The sequence below is a fragment of the Pseudochaenichthys georgianus genome, chromosome 6 (genome assembly GCF_902827115.2).
Source record: "Pseudochaenichthys georgianus chromosome 6, fPseGeo1.2, whole genome shotgun sequence".
Taxonomy (NCBI): domain Eukaryota; kingdom Metazoa; phylum Chordata; class Actinopteri; order Perciformes; family Channichthyidae; genus Pseudochaenichthys; species Pseudochaenichthys georgianus.
In genome coordinates, this window is record NC_047508.1 from 29,675,526 (window position 1) to 29,696,346 (window position 20,821).

At 37.7% G+C, this 20,821-nt stretch overlaps 5 protein-coding genes across 7 annotated transcripts; 2 read left to right on the forward strand and 3 right to left on the reverse strand.

Annotated features, from left to right (window-relative positions):
* Nucleotides 1-25: 25 nt before the first annotated feature.
* Nucleotides 26-3,439, reverse strand: LOC117447877 (ras-related protein Rab-8B). Its single transcript, XM_034084836.1, has 8 exons — nucleotides 3,213-3,439; nucleotides 2,556-2,616; nucleotides 2,423-2,483; nucleotides 2,245-2,322; nucleotides 2,027-2,116; nucleotides 1,867-1,932; nucleotides 1,724-1,774; nucleotides 26-1,190 (listed from the first exon to the last, which is right to left on the reverse strand). Exons 1-8 carry the CDS (start codon nucleotides 3,334-3,336, stop codon nucleotides 1,098-1,100), a joined length of 624 nt encoding a protein of 207 aa, XP_033940727.1. The 5' UTR covers nucleotides 3,337-3,439; the 3' UTR covers nucleotides 26-1,097.
* A 1,580-nt stretch (nucleotides 3,440-5,019) lies between these two features.
* Nucleotides 5,020-6,609, forward strand: LOC117448060 (small ribosomal subunit protein eS27-like). Its single transcript, XM_034085147.2, has 4 exons — nucleotides 5,020-5,129; nucleotides 5,764-5,872; nucleotides 6,123-6,233; nucleotides 6,367-6,609. Exons 1-4 carry the CDS (start codon nucleotides 5,124-5,126, stop codon nucleotides 6,393-6,395), a joined length of 255 nt encoding a protein of 84 aa, XP_033941038.1. The 5' UTR covers nucleotides 5,020-5,123; the 3' UTR covers nucleotides 6,396-6,609.
* A 2-nt stretch (nucleotides 6,610-6,611) lies between these two features.
* dnaja (DnaJ heat shock protein family (Hsp40) member A) lies at nucleotides 6,612-10,392 on the reverse strand. Its single transcript, XM_034085146.2, has 8 exons — nucleotides 10,252-10,392; nucleotides 9,789-9,929; nucleotides 8,907-9,081; nucleotides 8,226-8,330; nucleotides 7,904-8,131; nucleotides 7,566-7,796; nucleotides 7,368-7,468; nucleotides 6,612-7,257 (listed from the first exon to the last, which is right to left on the reverse strand). The coding sequence occupies exons 2-8, from the start codon at nucleotides 9,918-9,920 to the stop codon at nucleotides 7,039-7,041; spliced, it is 1,191 nt and encodes a 396-aa protein (XP_033941037.1). The 5' UTR covers nucleotides 9,921-9,929; nucleotides 10,252-10,392; the 3' UTR covers nucleotides 6,612-7,038.
* A 1,083-nt stretch (nucleotides 10,393-11,475) lies between these two features.
* Nucleotides 11,476-16,606, forward strand: acsbg1 (acyl-CoA synthetase bubblegum family member 1). Of its 2 annotated transcripts, none has more exons than XM_034085492.2 (14): nucleotides 11,476-11,757; nucleotides 12,312-12,367; nucleotides 12,473-12,741; nucleotides 12,854-12,942; nucleotides 13,110-13,230; nucleotides 13,311-13,391; nucleotides 13,469-13,618; nucleotides 13,700-13,876; nucleotides 14,360-14,541; nucleotides 14,643-14,876; nucleotides 14,963-15,180; nucleotides 15,352-15,491; nucleotides 15,696-15,942; nucleotides 16,053-16,606. In XM_034085492.2, exons 1-14 carry the CDS (start codon nucleotides 11,711-11,713, stop codon nucleotides 16,127-16,129), a joined length of 2,088 nt encoding a protein of 695 aa, XP_033941383.1. In that variant the 5' UTR covers nucleotides 11,476-11,710; the 3' UTR covers nucleotides 16,130-16,606. The 2 variants fall into 2 exon arrangements, with proteins under 2 accessions (XP_033941383.1, XP_033941384.1); XM_034085493.2 differs by having other exon boundaries at nucleotides 13,700-13,771.
* Nucleotides 16,607-16,710: 104 nt separating this feature from the next.
* On the reverse strand, nucleotides 16,711-20,821 carry idh3a (isocitrate dehydrogenase (NAD(+)) 3 catalytic subunit alpha). 2 transcript variants are annotated; one of them, XM_034085494.1, is made up of 12 exons: nucleotides 20,732-20,821; nucleotides 20,325-20,390; nucleotides 19,500-19,562; nucleotides 19,309-19,392; nucleotides 18,991-19,105; nucleotides 18,602-18,789; nucleotides 18,290-18,423; nucleotides 18,091-18,193; nucleotides 17,910-17,974; nucleotides 17,738-17,822; nucleotides 17,385-17,537; nucleotides 16,711-17,302 (listed from the first exon to the last, which is right to left on the reverse strand). In XM_034085494.1, the coding sequence occupies exons 1-12, from the start codon at nucleotides 20,756-20,758 to the stop codon at nucleotides 17,219-17,221; spliced, it is 1,167 nt and encodes a 388-aa protein (XP_033941385.1). In that variant the 5' UTR covers nucleotides 20,759-20,821; the 3' UTR covers nucleotides 16,711-17,218. The 2 variants fall into 2 exon arrangements, with proteins under 2 accessions (XP_033941385.1, XP_071059616.1); XM_071203515.1 differs by lacking the exon at nucleotides 20,325-20,390 and having other exon boundaries at nucleotides 20,732-20,799.

The following is a 20,821-nucleotide window of genomic DNA, read 5'->3' on the forward strand; positions in this document are numbered from 1 at the left end:
AATTCTGTTTGTTGACAGTGCAGAGTAGTGAAAATCAACAAAGCCCTTTTAAAGATCCACTTACTTTACTAACTTCCATTGGTGTAATGTACAATAGCTTACAACCCTTTACATTACAGTTTTAACCAGTCATTGTGTTTCCATATTTGATATCTACACTTCCAGGTGAAAATAAATCAAGTTAGTTGTGCTGACATTATGACCCAATGTGAACATCAAAAACATGTATTTCCTAAGTACGATTGACACTTTAAATATGGTCTGTAAACATTTTCTGTCCAGATACTGTAAAATGTGCTTAATAATGATCCACTCAGGGGAATCCCTATAGCTTTCATGCAAATACTGACAGTGGCATAACATCATTCATGTAGGTACATCTTCCAAGAAACACAAACACCCTTTCAGTTTCATTTTGACACAAAAAACCTGTATACATAAAGGTTTCCTTAAAGACAGACGGTTACATATATAAACAATGTTGTCTTTTCTATCACAATACTGTGACTCCTTCAAAGGCGCATATGAAGAAATATAAATGTTGTCAGTGCAACAGGAGAATATAGGCAGGTTTGAATACATACATTTACACAGACAAATACAATCAATGCTCAGACTCATGTCTATCTGAAAGCATCATCATAGTAAATATGACAATAGGTAGTATGTATAAAACAATGCTACAAGTTAAGAAAGATTCCGATTTTTTTCTGTTTTACTCCCATTTATAAAGACAACTATGCAGAATTGTATTCTATTTAATAAAATCTATTCAATGACATCCAACAGAAGTAATATAAAAGCCAACATAGTCTCTGCCTCCTGTGAGCAGACACTGCTACTAACCAATGCTGATTATCACAAACAAGTCCTTTGCATGAGCGGATAAACCGTTTCAGGCCTCATTCCGGGTTGATCCTCATCTGGTCAGGAGCCGATCAGGATGGGATCTCAACATCATGAACCTGTGAGCTTCAGCTGGAAGTAAGGCTCTCTGCATATTACCAATGATGCCGCTGCTGCAAGGACGCCCGGGAGGCAGGAGCCCTCCAAAAACAGGAAAGTCACGCAAGAGCCAAGAACACCAGAGCCAGATCCTAGAGGAGTGAACACTTGAACAATTTTATCCTCTTTGACTTTTTCTCTGTGATCTTGACAGGCTTTCCAGATCCTCCGGCATTGTTGTCAGTCTAGCAAGGAGAGATATGAAAGCAGAGAAATAAAGTAAGGCTTCACATTAAGTGGAGCACCGATCAAAGGCATACGTTTATTTATGGTATTTATATTCATTTAAATCAAGCAAAACAACTATTTTACGAGTAACTCGAATAGTAATGTGATTTAACTGATGTTTAACATGTGATTTTCTTTAATAAAGGGCTAGTGCTTTATGATAAATCTGCATTTTGTTTGAATGATTTCTATTCTTTGCATATTTTTAGGAGAATATAGACTCTAAACAAAATCAATTAAATATGTTTTTCCCCCAAATAATTGCAGCAGTCCTCCACTCCAGCTTCAGTTTTAAAAATCCACCTCAACGCTGACTGCATTGGCCTCTTGTAGCCTAGGAGGCAACATACAGGGCTAAAATAATTGCTACTGCTTGCAAAGCTTAATGCTTATATCAAATCTTTAAAAGTAAGGGAAACATGTCCCTCTCATCCCCAGTAGACTTTACACCCTTTGCATCTATTATAATAATAATCTCTTAATCACTTACTGTCTTTGAGCTCAGGTTATGTAATATGTCTCTTCCCATGCTATAAAAAGCCTAGAATGACAAAAACAAAAAAACAGGTAAATGTACACATTTCTTTTTATTTGTGTTATGTTGTGCTTTCAGGGTTAAAACATGTTTCTTACCTCTTCTACATTCAGGCCAGACTTTGCACTGGTTTCCAAGAACTTCACTCCATAATCAATAGCAAGCTAAGAGAGACAAACACACCATGTTTGGGTCACTCAAGAAAGCCCATAGTTTTAACTTGCTCAAGATTGCTTGTTAGTAACAAGAGAAACGTACCTTTTCTCCTCTGTCTTTGGACACCTGTCTCCTGTCAGTCATGTCACATTTGTTGCCCAGGACCATCTTTTCCACATCAGACGAGGCATGCTGGAAGAAGTCTTATATATGTCACTCTTGGAACACATTGTTAATATCATCAAGTTATTTCTACCAAATATAAAATCATGTTATGTTATTTGTTTTCAAATCCATACAAGTTTTGATTCAGAGCTCACCTCTTCAATATTTCTAATCCAGTTTTTTATGTTTTCAAAGGACTTCTCATTGCTGATGTCATAGACCAGCATAATGCCCTGTGAAGAAAAACAGTCCTCCTCACAAACAATTTCATAGATCTTGTGATATGCAAGATAAACCAATAGGAAGGAAGTGCAGGATAAGGAGCATACTTACCATTGCTCCTCTGTAGTAAGCTGTTGTGATGGTGCGAAACCTCTCCTGTCCTGCAGTGTCCCTACAAAACATTAAGTTGTGCAAATTGGTGTCGCACTTGGATTTGGAAAAAACATATTTAAATTACACTTACCAAATTTGAAGCTTGACTCTTTTTCCGTCCAGCTCGATTGTTCTGATTTTGAAGTCTATTCCTGCATTTGAATAAACAAACAAAGACAGAGTGGTATTTGCTGATGCTTACTGCATTGAATAGTTAGATGTCATCAAAAAACATGTTGCTAAGATGCACCAAAAACCAGGAAGTTCTGCAATAAGCAGCTGCCCTTTCTGACCTTTAGTAACTTTTCTATTGACTGGTTATCCTATGTCAGCAAAGGATGACATCATTCAAAATCACAGCAATACTAGCTGCTGCAGTATACTGAGTGTAAAGCCTTATGGATTTAACAATAGTCTATTATAACGATTCTGAATGGCACCAAAAAGGACTCACAATTCAATACGGTTCCCAATGGTCAAACATCATGACTTTACTATTAATATCATTCTAACCTCGCTGGCAGTGTTTCCTATGATCCATCAAGGACATGAGATCATTCAAATGTGTTTCTCAGTCCCATTGTCCTGCTCTTATGCAGTTACTTCCCCTTTAAACATTATTGGTCTGTATAATATAAGGAAATAGGTTTTAATATGACTCTATATTGATCAAAGCCTTGTATTCTGTCAGTATGGGCAATAACTAAGTCAGATGTATCTTGAGGGGCGTTTTCAGCGGGGTACTCACCTATTGTAGATATGAAGGTGGTATTGAAGGAGTCCTCGCTGAACCTGAACAGCAGACATGTCTTGCCGACTCCGCTGTCTCCAATGAGCAAGAGTTTGAAGAGATAATCGTACGTTTTCGCCATTTAAACACACGATACACTGCAACGTTTCGGTAATATTAGACCGTATGAGTCGGGATCCCCGTTTGGAAATCCTCAGCTGTCTCAGGCACTGGCAGCAGCAGACCGGTGCCGACAAGTGTGACGTCACGTTCTACTTTGCATTGTGGTCTATGTAGTTTGCAAGAATAATGTGTGAGCCATGACTAAATGTAGTCTTCTTTTTTCTAAACAATCGCTATGCTTTTTAAATGGATAAAATACAAACATAAACAACACTTGGATTCACTTGTTTAATGTTAATGCTGTTTTAATGTTACGGTTGTAAAAGGAATTTAATTGGCCCATATGACCTCTAATCAGAGACAGGAACGTGGTATCCTTGTACCATTTGCATCTTAACCATAGATCTGAACATTACAATACAATACAAAACAATTGCTTTTGGACCGTTGCTCAGCATTACGTTTAATTTAGTCCCTACAAGGATAGGCGCCATTTGCACTGTGTAACACTTGACACAAAGCTTCCAAAGAAAAGTGGGACTGGTCAGACTAAGTGAAATAAAATATTTTAGCAACTGAATATTGTTGAAGACAATGCACTTGTTGAAACTTTCAGAGCAATTGAATAAATATTGTTGTATCCACAGAATACAAGGCTACCAAACAAAACCATGTGAAACACACACACCGAAATTAATAAATATAAATGTAAGTGAAAATAAATGTAGAAATAAATTGAAGATATATAATAATGTGTGTTCTGTATTATTCTCAATTTTTTTATTTCCATATTTATTTATTTGTTCTTGTATTTTTCTATTCCTGTATTTATTCAATTCCCCCCCCCTGTATTTATTTCCACATTTATGTAGCTATTCCTGTTTATTTCCACATTCATTTATTTCTCTTTTGTCACATTTATTTATTCTTGTATTTTTTGTATTCCTGTATTTATTCCTGTATTTATGTATTTCTTATATGTCATGATCTGTCCTCCATACCAGTATGCTTGTTGTGTGCGTAAAGGTACAATTTCACTAAAAATCACATCACAGCAAGACCTATAGTTGGCATTCATTGATTCAAAAACACATTGGTGGTTCAGAGGTCTATGCATTGAGTTTCCTGCAGGTGTTCCAGGTTTGACTCCCAGGGGAGGGACATCTTTTGTCTTCTTTTTGAAGTGAAATGTATCAATCTGGAGACAGTTAAATGAAACGGGTGTAGCTGTCTCAATGTAATCTTAAACATATCATTTGTACAGAGCAATTGGTGATTACCAGCCAAAGAAGCAGCACCAACTAATACTAGCCTACTACTACTACTACTACTACTACTACTATGTTTGGCTGTAAACCATAAACTGTATAAAGCTGTAAACCCACGACCAGAGCAGCGAGCAACCTTCACCCTTTTTCAGGGATAACTTTAGGGGAGGCATCTTTTAAAACACCACTTCAAGAGATGATGATCATTTGAAGAAAGTCACCCATACCATCAAATCTGATGTTATCAACTAAACAAACACAACTAGGCCAGATGCCAGATTCTTTTTGATAAAATTATAATATAGTTAAAAATGTAATTGGGTCATGAACAAGACAGTCTATTTTTTTCCTTTGCATTTATAACACCTTACGTGTTAAAACGTTTCATTAAAAGGCAATTCTCAAGCTTCTCAAAATACCCGTTTTAGCATTTCATCGATAGCGCAGATCTGGCAACCCAAGCTCTGCAACTGCACAGGTCCTCTTTCTGACCAACCAGCTCGCGTATGCACAGCGAAACGAGCATACACCATTGAAAATGCCTGTAAGTTATTAATTCCTTTAGTTAGAGTTACTATAGTGTGTTGTCAACTGTCGGTACATATGTCGAGTTCCCATCGCCACATAATGCCGTTGTGTCCGCGGTCTGAAAGTTGTGTTGTTAGTGTGTAGCAGCAGCAGCACATGGCGAGAAAGTTAGCTAACAGCGTTAGCCCTGTCTGGAACGGGCGTCGACTAATTGCTGAAACGCAACAGTATCCGATGAGTATTCTCGTTGCAGATTGATTTCGGTCCAGGAAATAATCTGTACCTGTTTTGTAACACAAGGCCAGTCGTACGGTTACCCCCAGCTGATTATAGTGTACAAAGTCAATTGAACAACAACTACTTTTGAAGAACAACGACGTTATCGATGTTTAGTGTTATTCCAACATACATGATGTTTCGAAAATCGAAGTTAGTTTACATCTTGACCTTTGCCGTGATGTGTAGATTTAAAAACATAACAAAATGCGTAGCCTCCCTTGTTTTTCAAAGCAGTAGCATTACCTATACATATATGTAGTCAAATAAGCTTCACAGCTGTTATAGTCACATATTTTACTAAACATGGCTCAGGTCTAACTCCCTCAAAACTGTTGAAATGCATTTAACCTGGTTTGTATTTTTCATTCCAGCTTGCAAGAGACCTCCTCCACCCTACAATTGAATATGAGAGAAGACAACATAAAAAGAAAAGGCTGGTTCAGAGTCCCAACTCCTACTTTATGGACGTGAAGTGCCCAGGTATATATATATTTATATACACGTTAGATTTCAGTTCTCATCGACGTATGATAAATGCATAAAGAATAATAAATGCCGAGTGTAGCCTATGCCTTTTTTGTTTGATCATACATGGGATTATTTCTCCAGTCATGTTTTTAACTGATTTAGCCATCTTCAATATCACATTTCAAGTGACATTTATGAAAAGCTAATCAGAGTGCATTTAAATCGCATTGTGTAATTACAGTCTAATCATGTTTCTTTATAGGATGCTACAAGATCACCACAGTGTTCAGCCATGCTCAGACAGTGGTACTCTGTGTGGGATGCGCAACAGTGCTTTGCCAGTCAAAAGGAGGAAAGGCCAGACTGACAGAAGGTAAAATATCCACATAAATTGAATTATTGCAAGTCCTATAAAGGACTTTCTTAATTATGAAGTATCACCTTTTTACATGTGTATATCTGTAAGTGGAAGGCAGTTTTAACTTATTTTAATTTTTGCTTTTCAGGTTGCTCTTTCAGGAGGAAGCAGCATTAAAAGGGGACACTTAGTCATGATTGCAATTAAGCCATGCTGTTGAGCAATTATATCTCCCCATTATGTAACAAAGTAACTGTGCATTCATTAACAGCAGGTCCTGTCACTATACAGATGTCCAACTTTTATGAAGAATTTGTAAACTAGCAAACATTTTATTCTGCAAGATGATTAATGTTACATTTCTATAAGCCAATAAAACACTCTGAAAACATGTTAAAGCATTCTGGAACTTTTATTGAGAAAAAAAAATGATGTTTGTCAAGACTGAAATTACCTTCATAGAAAGCATACAAGTAGTCTTTTCAGCTTTTGAAAAGAAAACATATGTACCATAGATTTCATTGGAAACATGGGTATAAAACACAGAGCTTAAATAGAGAACATACAAGACACTGACACCAAAATACCGTTTTGATAACTTAGGGAGCACAAACAAAACGTGAAAGGAGTACTCCACTTGCATATTTGTGTCCCTTTAGTCATACAAAAATGGCATTGGCAACTGTTTTAGACCTAATGTTACTTCTTTTCATCACAATGTTTTTTTGTGAAAACAGGACTTAAAAGAAAAGGCATTTTCACACAACAAAAAAAATCCACATGCTCTACGACGTTTTTAATTTTTTTTTTTTTTTTACAACTACTGCGTCTGACATTGCACCCCGTTTCCGTTTCTGGGACCCTCTTCGTCTTCCTCATACGCTTCCCTACTGGCCCTTCTCTGTGACGACAAATCCGGCTCACTGAGTTCCACCTCCTCCATGTCATCAGTAATCATCACATCCTCTCTGGGAGGAAGCAGTCTTTCCAGCTGGAACATGAGATGCTCTGGAAGCCAGCCTTTCTCTGGAAATGCAACCTGCGGGATGCATAACAATTTGCGTAAATAAATGTTGTCTTTACAGCATAACAATTGGTTGATATCCAGATTTCGGTCAGTGGGACAATTTTGTGTTCAGTGTACCTTACCTGGAACTTAATGATAAGCTGCCCTTTTTCATAAGGCTCCTTGTAAATTGGCATGCCCTCATTCTGAACACATCTGATGTCATTATGCTTGATTACTTCACCTGTTGACAGAAAACAAGATGTTTATTATATTTTAATTACAAAAATAGTCTACCAGAAAAGGCAACACTGTAGGCGAGGTTGATTTCAGTCAATTACCTGGTAGTGCGCTGATGACAAGCGTTCTGTCGTCTAATGTTTGAATAGTCTTCTTGAAACCACACAGAGCCTCAGATAGTTTGATATCCATCTTCATTATCAAATCTTCGTCTTTCCTCTGGAACAAGGGGTGATCCTTCTGATCCAGAACGATGATTACATCCCCTGGCTCCAGTCCAGGTTCCTGGTCCCCTTCTCCAGTGAATGTTATTTTCTGACCGTCCCTCATACCTGCACCAAACATTTATCTTAGGTTTAGTTTGGGTGGCAAGACACATTTGCACTAATACATACATTATTGCTATTATATATATTATCAAATGTGGAAAACAACATACCTTTGTCAATGTGAACCTCAAGAACTTTCTTCTTGCGTTCTACTTTGCGTCCATTGCAGCTCTTACAGCGGTCCTTGGAGCTAAATTTCTCTCCCTGTCCCTGGCAGTCTGCACACACACTCTGGATCTGCTGGATCATGCCAGGCCCAATCTGTTGCACCTTGATTTGAACACCTCTTCCTTTGCAAATGGAGCACTTTTCCATTGCACCTTTCTTCCCACCATAGCCTGTAACAAACAGGACAATGTCATTAACTGAAAATGTAATCACTATTTAATATTTTTGTATTTAAAAAAGAAAAGAAATGACAACACTGCGTACCTTCACATGAGTCACAAATTATGTTCTTTTGAAGTCCGAGCTTCCTTGTACTGCCATTGTACATCTCATCCAGTGTTACACTAAGTTGGTGGACGACATTCTTCCCTGTAGGAAAAGCAAATACATCCAAATTAAGTTATTAAGTTGTGGATGTTAAGGTTAGTTTATTGCCTCCCATGAGGCATTTTTTGGGGGGGTGTTGAGTTAGGACATCCCCATAATCTTCCATGCTATTTTAGCCAGATTGAATATTTGAGCTTTAAGCTTAAATGTAAGATTTTCAAAGCAGCTGGTACTACAAAAACGTAAGGAAATGGTGGCGCTTATGGATTCTTGTACAAAAGCTTTCAACATGAGTGTGCCTGCTGCTCACTTGTAGTAAGTGACCAGTGTGATGTCCTTGCCTGTGGATGACCACAGAAATATCATCTCAAACTGATCTGGGATCTAACCCAATTTCTTCAGTTTCATGTTGAAGGATGTGAAAATGATGCCAAATTAGTCACCAAACATAATCCACTTCATCAGTATAGCTGATGAAGTGGATTATGATATAGCTTGTGATTAAAAAAAGGATTTGTGTGGCCTCAAAAGATTCATAACGAATTAGCCAAGTAATTTGTATACGGCGGAAGGTTTTTATATACAAACAGCTGCTAGGTTACTTTTATAAAATCTTACCTCTTCTCTCTCTCTGCATCCTCCCTCCACCTCCAAAGAACATGTTGAACATGTCCATTGGTGAAGTTCCTCCTCCCATGCCTCCTTCTTTGATTGCTTGTTCTCCTCCTTGGTCATACAAGGATCTCTTCTCTGGATTTGACAGCACTTCATATGCTTGAGATATAAGCTTGAACTGTAACAATCAAAACAAAAATTAAGTCTTTGAAGCATCAGGCTCCCTTCAATCAATCAATCATCAATGTTTATTTATATAGCCCAATATCACGAATGTTACATTTGTCTCAGTGGACTTCAGTTTGTACAGAATACCAGTATGACAACAATGCTCAATAGATATGTAAATAAGTGATAATAAATATCATTCAAGTAAACATCTCAGAATCCAACCAAAGTTAAAACATACAATATAACATCAAATATAGTTGTATACATTAGATTGTTTTGCTAATATAAAAGGTAATGCTGCCAATTGCCAATGTAAGGTGACGTTGCTATGGTTAACAGGGTGTATACAGTAGAGATTATATTAGTATTACTTGGTGTAACTGTTACATTATCATCACATTGTGATGCTAATGGACTGTGTGTGCAAATGGCAGGTATCCTAAATGTATCAGATCAATCCATCAGCATAAGGAGCCTAAAAATATAATCTTAAAGTATAATTAACAACCTCTTCCTTAATTTTATTTAAATGTCATAACCTACGGTGGCATTTGACCCCAGTTTCAGATGGGCATATCTCCCTGTTCCTAAACAGAGGAGCTGCGAGCTTACTCCAGAAAGTCAATTCAACAAGGCGTACAGTTTAAAATTAGACAGCATTTGTTACTGTCCATAAAGGGCTGCAGGATATCTAGCTACATGCTACTAACTTACCTTCTCTCCTTCATTGGGGTTCTTGTCGGGATGATATTTCAATGCGAGTTTTCTGTAGGCTTTTTTGAGTTCATCCTGCGAGGCTTCAGGGTTGACACCCAGTAACTCGTAGAAGCCGGTTTCGTGAACCATGGTTACAACCTACATTTAAATAAAGCAGAAAACAAAATCAGCATCCATCAAATACGAAGGGTGGCCTAAAACCATAAACCGTACGCTAGCTAACAACCGTGTTACTAAAAACAAATGTCCCTACAGCATGTGATACACGACGTTACAAAAGAACCGGTGGCTTAAATACAGTAGCCTAAAACGGACAACGTGAGTAAGCGTGGGGTTACATGACGATCAACCATACACAAGCTTAGCCTATATTACATTAACATTTAATGAAATAGCTAGCATGTATTAGCCGTATAGCTAAGCAGTTTTTCAAAGCACCGTTTAGTGTAGGCCTACTTACTTGCTAGGAGATTTTACTATTCAAGCTTTAGTAAGTACGGTGAGGCTGGTGGAAGAAGATGGCTGGCTCTTCTTATAGTCGCTCGGCTCTGCGCTTTGGAACTTTCTGGAGAGCTGTGGAAGAGTGGCCGGAAGTGTCGTTGGGCTGCAGTCTAGAAAAGACCTGGGGGAGGGGTGCATGATCAGACTGACTGGTTCATCTAGGAACTTCACATTACCTTGTTTAATTAATGATAATGAAAATGAAGTACGCCAAGCAATGTTGGAGAAAGTACTTCTAGGCTACAAATATAAAAGCAGAACATTTTTATCTGTTTTTAAATTGTACCTACACAATATTGCCATGCAAAATAGAACCACAAAGTGGCTACTATCAATATTTTTATAATAACAATATGTTATATTAAAACGTTAAAGAACAATGTGAAAAGATGTCTGGTGATAGTGAACATACATAATCATTAGCTGAACCTGCTGCCCCCAGGTGGACAGAATAAATAAGATATTCCAGGTTTAAAGCTACATTAACCCAAAAATCAGTTTAGTTTTATAAATACATCTATATTATTAATACACACCCAATCCTAAATGTGCAACTCATTTCTGTAACTCACCTAATGAAAGTATATATTTTTCTATATGCAGTTCATGTTATCCATCCTGTAACTACTCAACTATAAGACACAAAGCTCAAGTACTGCAATGGAATGTAAACAAACCAGTCTTTTAAAATAAAAAAACATTTTAAAATGTTCAACTTAAATTGAGCCCTCTAGTTGGGAAGACAGCTTCTATTAATTAATAGTATTAATTAGCATCAAGTGAAAATACTTAGGTAAGGTAGCCTACAAGTACCACTAAATGGACTTAGATACAGTACCTGAGTAAATAAACTCAGTTTTTTTTGCCACAGCTATAGGTGAGTGGCTGTATTGGTAGTTTGATACTTAACAAAAAAGTGCTACACTTCCGTCAAGTGACTATACTGTATATCAGAAGGGCTCAACATAAGGCAGCTCACATTAACCCAAGTGATCAATCTTTGGCATACTAAACTCAGATATTGAGTTATTATAATTCTCATCAGATATATGCAACTTAGATTATTTTAAAGCAGAATTGTTAGGATTTGGGTTTAACATGTCTGTGTGTAATTTATCATTATAATCGTACTGTTTTACATATGAAAAGACTAAGCTCATTTAAATTCCGGACATGTTCTTGAGCCAACAGGTCCATGCAGTGCTCTCGAGGACTTTCTGATTTGTTCACAGCTAGTTAAAACTTCATGGGGCTTGATGTTACCAGTTACTCTAAAGTCCTACTATTTAAGGGTGCACTTGTCCTGTAAGAAAACATTTTCTGTTTCATACCAGTCGATTTTGAAAAGGTTTTCCTTTTAGAAAATCAAGAGGCTAGATCCTAGAGGATTGCTTCACTACCAATATATCTACAACAGTATGGACCTTCCTGGTGAGGAGAAGGGAGAAGATCAACTTGAAAACAGGTAAGCTATACAAAAATGACTTTATCTAGATGAGGAAGAGATGCTAGTCTCTTTAGACAACACTACTTTTAAGTAGAAGTTAAATTAGCTGTAGGAGAAGTTCGGCAAGTTAAGGCTGTGAACCAGATTCATTAGTTAGCATTTGAAATGATTACATTACTAAATTGGAATGTGATGAAAGTTGTACCGGATTTCGTAATTTAACACCAGCTTTCAGTATCAACATCCTGTATACCTTGTATTAAAATTGATCGTTGCCAACACTTTATGGATATAGAAAAGGAAAGGAGGCTTAAAGTCCAGATAGTCTCATTTAGAGACTTTTGTGAGTTGGGTTTTGTGAGTTTTAATGAGCAAGAGTAAATAAACTTGAGCTTGCATTGAAAATATTCTGCCAAACAAAACAATGGGGCTTCAGCTCTGGCAAAAGCCTGACATTGTGTGTGTTAAACAGCGCAGCTGAAAATTAGACCCATGTGATGACTGAGTGGCCCGATTGCTACAATGTGAGTGTGTATGAGCTGTTAGGCCCATCTTTTCTCTTTATTTTTCAGAGTTCAGGAGTCTATGGCACATGTGCAGATAGATGGTGAAGAACATGCCTCTGTAGGTGAGTTATGAGCACATGGGTCTGTTGAATTAGAGTATGTAAACTTGTTTTCCTCTTGGGAATAACTAGATTTTTTTTTCTAATTTCCTTTGTCCCTCTTCTCAGGAAGGAAAAACCTAGAGGTTCAGTTTGCTTGCACACCACTTGCTCAAGCCAGTTCTCTTTGGACCACTGATGCTAAAGGCGCGGTGAGACTGAGAATAGAAGAAGGATGCCCAGAGGAACCGGTTACCGTTCACCAAATGTTTAAAGCCTCTGTTGAGAAATATGGAAACATGTATGCACTGGCCAGCAAGATGGACAACAAATGGGAAAAGATAACTTTCTCAGAGTATTATCAATTCTGCCGGAGAGCAGCCAAGAGCTTTATGAAGGTATGTTTTTTAAATAAAAACAACACATCGTGTGTAATACATACTAAATTATTTCAACTATTGAGTACAATCAATGGGCAGATTTTTTTTTAAAAGACAAAAATGTGTGCAGCTTGGTCTAGAACGATTCCATGGAGTGGCGATACTAGGATTCAATTCAGCAGAGTGGTTCTTCTCTTCAGTCGGTACCATCATGGCGGGGTGAGAAAGACACAGCATCAACAGCTGACATGAATCAGCATAAACTGTACCCAAATATACAGTGTCTTTGTTATTAATGCTGTTTTTATTATTTCAACTGCTCATTTTGCAATGTTACATCCGTTAACCTTTTTTTCTCCTGTGACTGATGAATATTTTTTATTTAGGGGGATAATGACAGGAATTTATGCAACTAACTCACCAGAAGCTTGCCAGTATGTTGCAAGTGACTCCAAAGCCAACATTATTGTGGTGGAAAACCAGAAGCAATTGGATAAAATCCTGCAGGTACTGTCGCGTATATAATATATAAATGTTTTTCTCCATATCCAGAACATACTGTAAATGTCTCCCTCTTTATACCTTAGATACGAGACAGGCTGCCCCATTTGAAAGCCATAGTGCAGTTCAGTGGAAACCCCCAGCAGAGGATCCCAAACCTTTACTCCGTAAGTCCTCTTGATTAAATTATCAAAGTGTCTTTTGAGCCCAGGCTGTGACGCTCTATGTTGCTGTTTTGGGGTAGTGGGAGGACTTCATGGATCTGGGTCTAGATGTTTCTGAGGATGAGCTGGATGACATCATTGACAGCCAGAGAGCCAACCAATGCTGCATCCTGATCTACACATCCGGCACCACGGGCAAGCCCAAGGGAGTTATGCTCAGTCATGACAATGTAAGTTTACTATTCTTAGTCCGCACTTACTCAGAGTTACAGGAGACTAAACGTCTATCTTTATCTGTGATGTGTATTTAGATCACATGGACGGCCAATCATGCCAGCAGGGTGGGGGAGATGCAGCCAGCTGACACCCAACAGGAGTCACTGGTGAGCTACCTGCCTCTCAGCCACATCGCTGCTCAGATCTATGATATGTGGACGGGCATCCAGTGGGCTGAGCTGGTATACTTTGCACAGCCAGATGCCCTAAAGGTAAATACAATTGCTTAGATCACAGATATAATGGTTGTAGACATAACAAACAAAGAACAGTGCACAATAACCCCTACCACAGACAGCTATACAGCACATCAGACAAAAAGGGGAAATAATTTAATAAGATTAAATAATTATAATACAATAAAGAGACATAATAAAACCTAAATAGACATTGAATGTAAATGTTAATGAATATTCTAGTAAATAAATAGGGAAAATATTAATTAAAGTACCTAGTTACATATAAGATTAGGACTACAGCTATCAAATGAGAGTCTTTCATCTGTAAGACTTTTAGTAAATTAAAGTTAATAGCTCCACTGTGGGTGCAACTACTAGTTTTCCCATATGCATTATTCTCCTTAATCAATCATGCAAACTACATTGTAGCTGTGCAAGAGACAAGCGGAATAATGTGGTCAATATTAAATGTCACTTGATTTTTTTTTAGCTCGGTTTGTCCCTTATTTGTTATAGGGAAGCCTGATAACAACTCTGCGAGAAGTTTGTCCTACATCTCACATGGGTGTCCCACGAGTATGGGAGAAAATGATGGAGAAAATTAAACAGGCAATAAGTGAGTGTGGATATGTGAAAAAGAAACTGGTGACATGGGCAATGTCAGTCAGTCTGGAAGCTAATCAAAAGTGTTCACAAACGTAAGTGCTGATGAAACTTGAATATTTTTGAAGAATTAAACTGAGCCATCAAATGCAGAGATTATTCAATAATATTGACATTTTCTTATGTTTTGTTTTAGGGATGATGACAAACCTTTCCTGTTCACACTGGCCGACAGCCTTGTGCTTCAGAGGCTTAGGACCGAGCTGGGTCTGTCTTGCTGTCAGAAGTTCTTCTCAGGAGCAGCACCGATCAGTAGTGAAACGGTGCAGTTTTTCCTGGGCCTGAACATCAGGTTGTATGAGGCATATGGCATGAGTGAGAGCACAGGACCTCACTTTATGTCAGGTCCCAGAGCTTACAAACTACCAAGGTAATACAAAATCAAGGATCGGAAAAACTGTATGTATGGTTATGTATTTTTAAAATCATATTAACATGTTTTTTTCTCTGACTAAGCTGCGGGAAGGTGGTGCCTGGCTGTAGATACAAAATGGTCGACATAGACTCTGAGGGGACAGGGGAAATTTGCTTTTGGGGACGTAACATTTTCATGGGTTTCCTCAACATGGAAGACCAAACAAGAGAAGCATTGGACGAAGATGGATGGTTGCATTCTGGAGACTTGGGCAAGATCGACGAAGAGGGTTTCTTGTACATCACAGGGAGAATAAAAGGTAGAAAAATCTCAGCAAATAAAGCTATATTAGGAGACTTGCTTGTGATAGGTCACCAGTTCACGTTCTGTACATTTCCCACATCTAAGTGCAAGTTGTTCTGCACAGAACATACGGCTCCATTATCCCTGTTATCCATGTAATGTCAGGGTGCCCTCTCTCTCCATTCAGAGCTGATCATCACAGCTGGAGGGGAGAACATTCCCCCTCTTTCCATAGAGGAAAAAGTGAAAAAGGAGCTACCTATCATCAGCAACGCCATGCTCATTGGGGACAAGAGGAAGTTCTTGACAATGCTTTTAACACTCAAGGTATCTTATTAGATTAGCCATTAGTTATTATCCCGATGATGGTACGCTGTACTGTATTATTGACATTACCACGGTCAGGGTTATTGCAAATACACCAATTACAGACACAAACTAACACTAACTAGCAATTTCCATCTAATGTTCTTCTGGTCAATCTCCTTAGAGAGAGATGTGTAACCCCAGCAATGTATTTCCATGTTCCAGTGTTGTAGCGATACAGAAACCATGGAGCCAATGGAGGAGCTGAGTGGTGAGGCTGTGCAGTTTTGCCGACAGCTGGGTAGCCAAGCAACCACGGTGTCTGACATCATCGAGGGGAAAGACAAAGAAGTGTACCGGACCATTCAAGAAGCGATCAACAGAGTAAACTATACAGCCACCTCTAACGCTCAATGCATACAGAAGTGGGCTATCCTGAGAAAGGACTTCTCTGTTTCTGGAGGAGAGCTGGGTAAATTAAGCAGTACATGGATAGGTTAATAAATAGATTACACTTTCATATTTAAAGCAATTAAATTGTGAGAAGAACTATTGCTCATTATAATTATTTCCTCGTTTCAGGTCCCACAATGAAGCTCCGTCGCCCTGTTGTGTTGAAGATGTACCAGAAGGTCATAGAGAGCCTCTATCAAGAGTAGTGTCACGTTCTAAGAGAAATGACTGTGTAACTGTTAGTATAAAAATCACTTGCATATCTCATTATCCTTTTGGACATGCATGGCATTTAATTATATCTGTCTTGTGTTCAGAATGCATAAATAATACAGGAACAATTGACGTTTCTCTTTTACATTAAAGAAGTTACCAGATAAATAAATAGTGAATAATACTGAGAATTTTAAAAAGTCACACAATTTTTATTCATTTTCTCATAGGCAGAAATATTTCTTTTTGATTTATGTTCGACTCTGGTCTGCAATTAAATCTTTTGATGCCTTTAAATCATAAGTTACTTTCATGACAGGATCTTGTATTTTGTGTAAATACCATTTGGTTTTCAATATTAGATATTTGGTCCATAAAGACTGGTTTGAGTCTGTGTGTGCCTGTGTGTATTTCAACTGTAACTGTATAACAACAGAGTGAAAACTGAATATCTTTATAATATATTAATAAAGTATATTTTTCTTCTTCCACCAGGAATCTTATTACTAGAGTCATCATCATAGCAGTTGAGATAGTCAAGTAATTGCATAACAATAAATAAAAGGTCTGCCAGTTCAGTTGTCATAGTGATATTTATATTTCTTTAAACATTCATGATATTTGCAGCAGTATGACAGAAAATAAAAACTTAGTGCAAAACATCTGTTTCACGTAACAGAAGCCTGATTATATGTAAATTAATAAAAGCTTTAATCCATTTTTTTCACATTAGGAATGCAAAACACATATAGTTGATTGTTTGACAAACATCTTCAGTGTTACTTAAGCGACCATGGACGTTACAAATTGCATCTTTTACGTCAAATAAAAGTGTCAATTACATTTGACAAGTGGCCAAATTAAGCCATTAAATAAACAATATCCACATATACACACAATTACAGTAACTGTTGTTCTTAAGACATTACTTTAGAGCTTGCAAAGTTAACAATAACACAATCAGGATCTTTAACTCCTGAGTGTTTTAAAAATACATAATATGGTTTAAATGTGCACATACACCGTAACATGGTGACATAAAGCGACCCTAATAATCAACCGGTGGTATTTTAAGGATCCTTTTAGTCCAGATCCAGCACTCGTTGACATATTGCTTCTGTGAATTCTGAGCACTTTGAGTTCCCTCCCAAGTCTTTTGTTAGAACCTTGAAGATGGATGAAAAATTCGTAATTAACAATCAAATAAAACCAGAACGGCATGTCTCAATTTCTTTAAAAGTAGATTACCTTTTTGTCTCGAATGATGTCAAAGCAGGCAGCTTCTATCTTTTTGGCGTGGCCATGCAGGCCCATGTGCCGCAGCATCATGACTGCACTGAGCAGCAGGGCGGTGGGGTTGGCCATGTCTTTTCCTGCTATGTCTGGGGCCGTTCCATGAACCTGACGGGAGAAATAAATCAGAAACATTCATTATGTTTGACATTTGTATAAACACCAGTGTGATATGCGTTGATGTGCTTGAATGAACTAATATCGCACTATGAATTTCTACTGTGCAACATGTACTTTTGTGATGGAAGTGAAACTGAAGAAAACAATAAATGAAGAGTCTGACAAATGGAAATTTAAAAAAACCGTACCGACTCAAATATGGCAACACCATTGGCCCCAATGTTCCCGCTAGGAGTCACTCCAAGACCTCCAATCAGTCCAGCACAAAGATCACTGTAATGGTAAACACATACACTTGCCTTTAGATGTATTATTGTACATACTTGGCTCTATGGTTTACTATGTAGAATATTTATTTACCTCAAGATGTCTCCATACAAATTTGGCATTACTAATACATCAAACTGTGTGGGATCCTGTACCATCTATAAGAACAAGTATTACAATGCCACTATTAATTAACGTATAACAAAACATGCTTTATATCCATCTAAAACAGTGTACATATTCAACGTTTGTGACAAAATATATTGGGACTTACATTAAGACACACAGTATCCAAGTACATCTCTGTGAATTTCACATCTTTGTGCTTTTCAGCAGCCTCTCTGCATTTCCGCAGAAACAGCCCATCTGACATGCGCCTATAAAAATGACAAAAAAGGACAATAATTCAATTTAAGGAAATAGATTTTAAAATTACAAATGAGTTGAAGTACTTTGTACTAAATGTAACTTACATAATATTAGCCTTATGAACAGCTGTAACACTGGCCCTCTGATTATTTCTGGCATATTCAAAAGCATACTCTGCGATGCGTTGGCTGGCTTGCTCTGTAATGAGCTTAATGCTCTGTACAACTCCATCAACAATCTGAAAATACACAAATCCAAGAGATTTATGGTAATAATATGTGACAACATAAATAACATTGATTTAATTGCTTAATATCATATGTGGTCTGTGCAAGGGAAAATAAACAAAACGTCAATAGAGAAAAACTGTGAACAATTTAACAGCTGGAAAAGTAATGTTTTGTTCAGGGTCTTACCACATGTTCAATCCCACTGTATTCCCCCTCAGTGTTCTCTCTGATGGTGACCAGGTTCACATCAGTGTAGGGGGTCTTGTAGCCCTCGATGGACACACAGGGGCGGACATTGGCATAAAGGTCAAAGGTTTTCCTGAGCAGCAAGTTCATAGAGGGATGGCCTGCCGCTATTGGTGTCTTCAAAGGACCTGAAGAATAAAAGTAATTCAAAAAAATGTACTGATTCAACTGCTAACACATCTAAAACTCATTTGAATTAAAAACCTTTTACTAACACAAGGTATATATTTATTAAAGTGGTCTTGTAGTAAATAAATATTGATAATTAACAATAATTAACTGACATTTACTTTTTATTTTAGTAATCTAAAGTTTGTTAAGCAGGTTACCTTTTAGGCCAATTTTGTTTCTGTCCATGGATTCTTTGGCATCAGGAGGGATCATCCATTTACCACCAGGTCCTTTAATGGCTGTAACATTTCTCTCCTCCCACTGAATAGGTGCCTAGATTTAAAAAAGGGGTGTACAGCAAAATCACTTAGTATACATTAAGCAGACTTGAATTGCTTTACTGATTGGATCAGATTGGTCTCTTAAGTATCGAGGCTGGAGTAATACAAAAGTTATCTGTTGCAACCTAAACGATAATTTAGCTGGATTATGTTGTTAGTGAAAAATACTGTTTGTGCTGCTCCTCCAGTACTAACTTTAGCTGCTTCAAATATCTTCATGACAGCAGAGGAGATCTCTGGACCAATTCCATCCCCGGGGATTAAAGTGACAGTGTGAATCTGTAGGGCAGAACAAAAAATATCAGAAAATAATAATTATGCACAGTGTAAGACAAGCAATAAGTAACATCACATTTTGTGTGTAGTTCTTCAGAAAAAACACATACCCCACGCACATACGTCCTGGGTTGTGGAGATTCTGTCCTCAAAGCTCCAACCACCCGCGACACCTGACAGGCACAAATAAAACAATTCCCCCCCACGTTTTTTCAATGTTGACAACTTGACAGCATATATAAAGTGTATACACAAAGTGTTTTATTGTGTATTTTCAAAAATAGTAAGAAAAAGCAACATTAAATAAAGTAAATTAGTAGAAACTAGTAAATTGAGCAAATCTTATTGAGAAAACAGAATATACCAGAATGGTGATGACCTGAGAATTAAGAACTTGTGTTTCATAGAATACTTGATAACTGTAAACATGTAATGCACTTTATGACCAAAAGTAAAAATACATCTGTTGTGCCAATCCTTGGTCACTTTAGGATACCGCTTTCAAAAGCACATGAAAGCAGTACAATGAGATTAAACGTACTATTATTTATAGATAGATAAAGCATGATATGGGAGCAATATGCAAAGGCCATTCTGGAAGACGAGACTCAATCCAGTTCACAGCAGTGGACGTCATTAATTGTTAACATGTAAGCTGTGTTGAAAGGGTCATTTTATCATATATCTATTCAGTGTAAATGACTATAAACACAGTTACTTGCCTTTGCCGATGATACACAGCAACACCACAAGAGAGGGAGATGTAGATCACCAGTAGGAAAAGTGAATCAAGAGGTCACCTTTAGCACAACTGACATCTAACAGGCGCTCCGACTAGCAAAACAGTATGCCCATTCCAGATTTGAATAACAGTTTTACTGAGGGAAATTGCTAGCTAGCATTAGCTCTTTTCGAAATACGTTTGCTTAACTTACTTCCTGAGCCTCGATTTGATCCTTGCCATTGATAGACAAACCCCACTGTCTTAGTAGGTTAAAGATCTGTAGATAAGGGACATTACATTGACATTTCGTTTAAATTGAACAATGACCTATAAAATGAATCTTAAAACAATGTATGATAGAATAAAACATGTAGGTTGCTGCTAGCTAAGCTTTCCTTTTCGTTCAATACTACCTAACTAGCCACCTAGCACGACAGAGTCAGGTTGCTATAGTAACTCCAAACAAGTAGCTTTAGCACCTAGCTAGGTGAACTGTCACTGGAATGCCGGAAGTCTTTCACTTTGTGGACGACAGTCCAATAAGCTAACATTAGGTATTTTATAATAATACAATGGCATGCGTTTGCTGCAACGATTAACATATTTCCCCGTACATACCGTTGACCTCCACGCCTTTCCTGCCATCCTTTACTAGCCAAGGTCGACGCAGCAGCCCCAGCAGCAGCTGTGAAGCTAACAACAGAACAA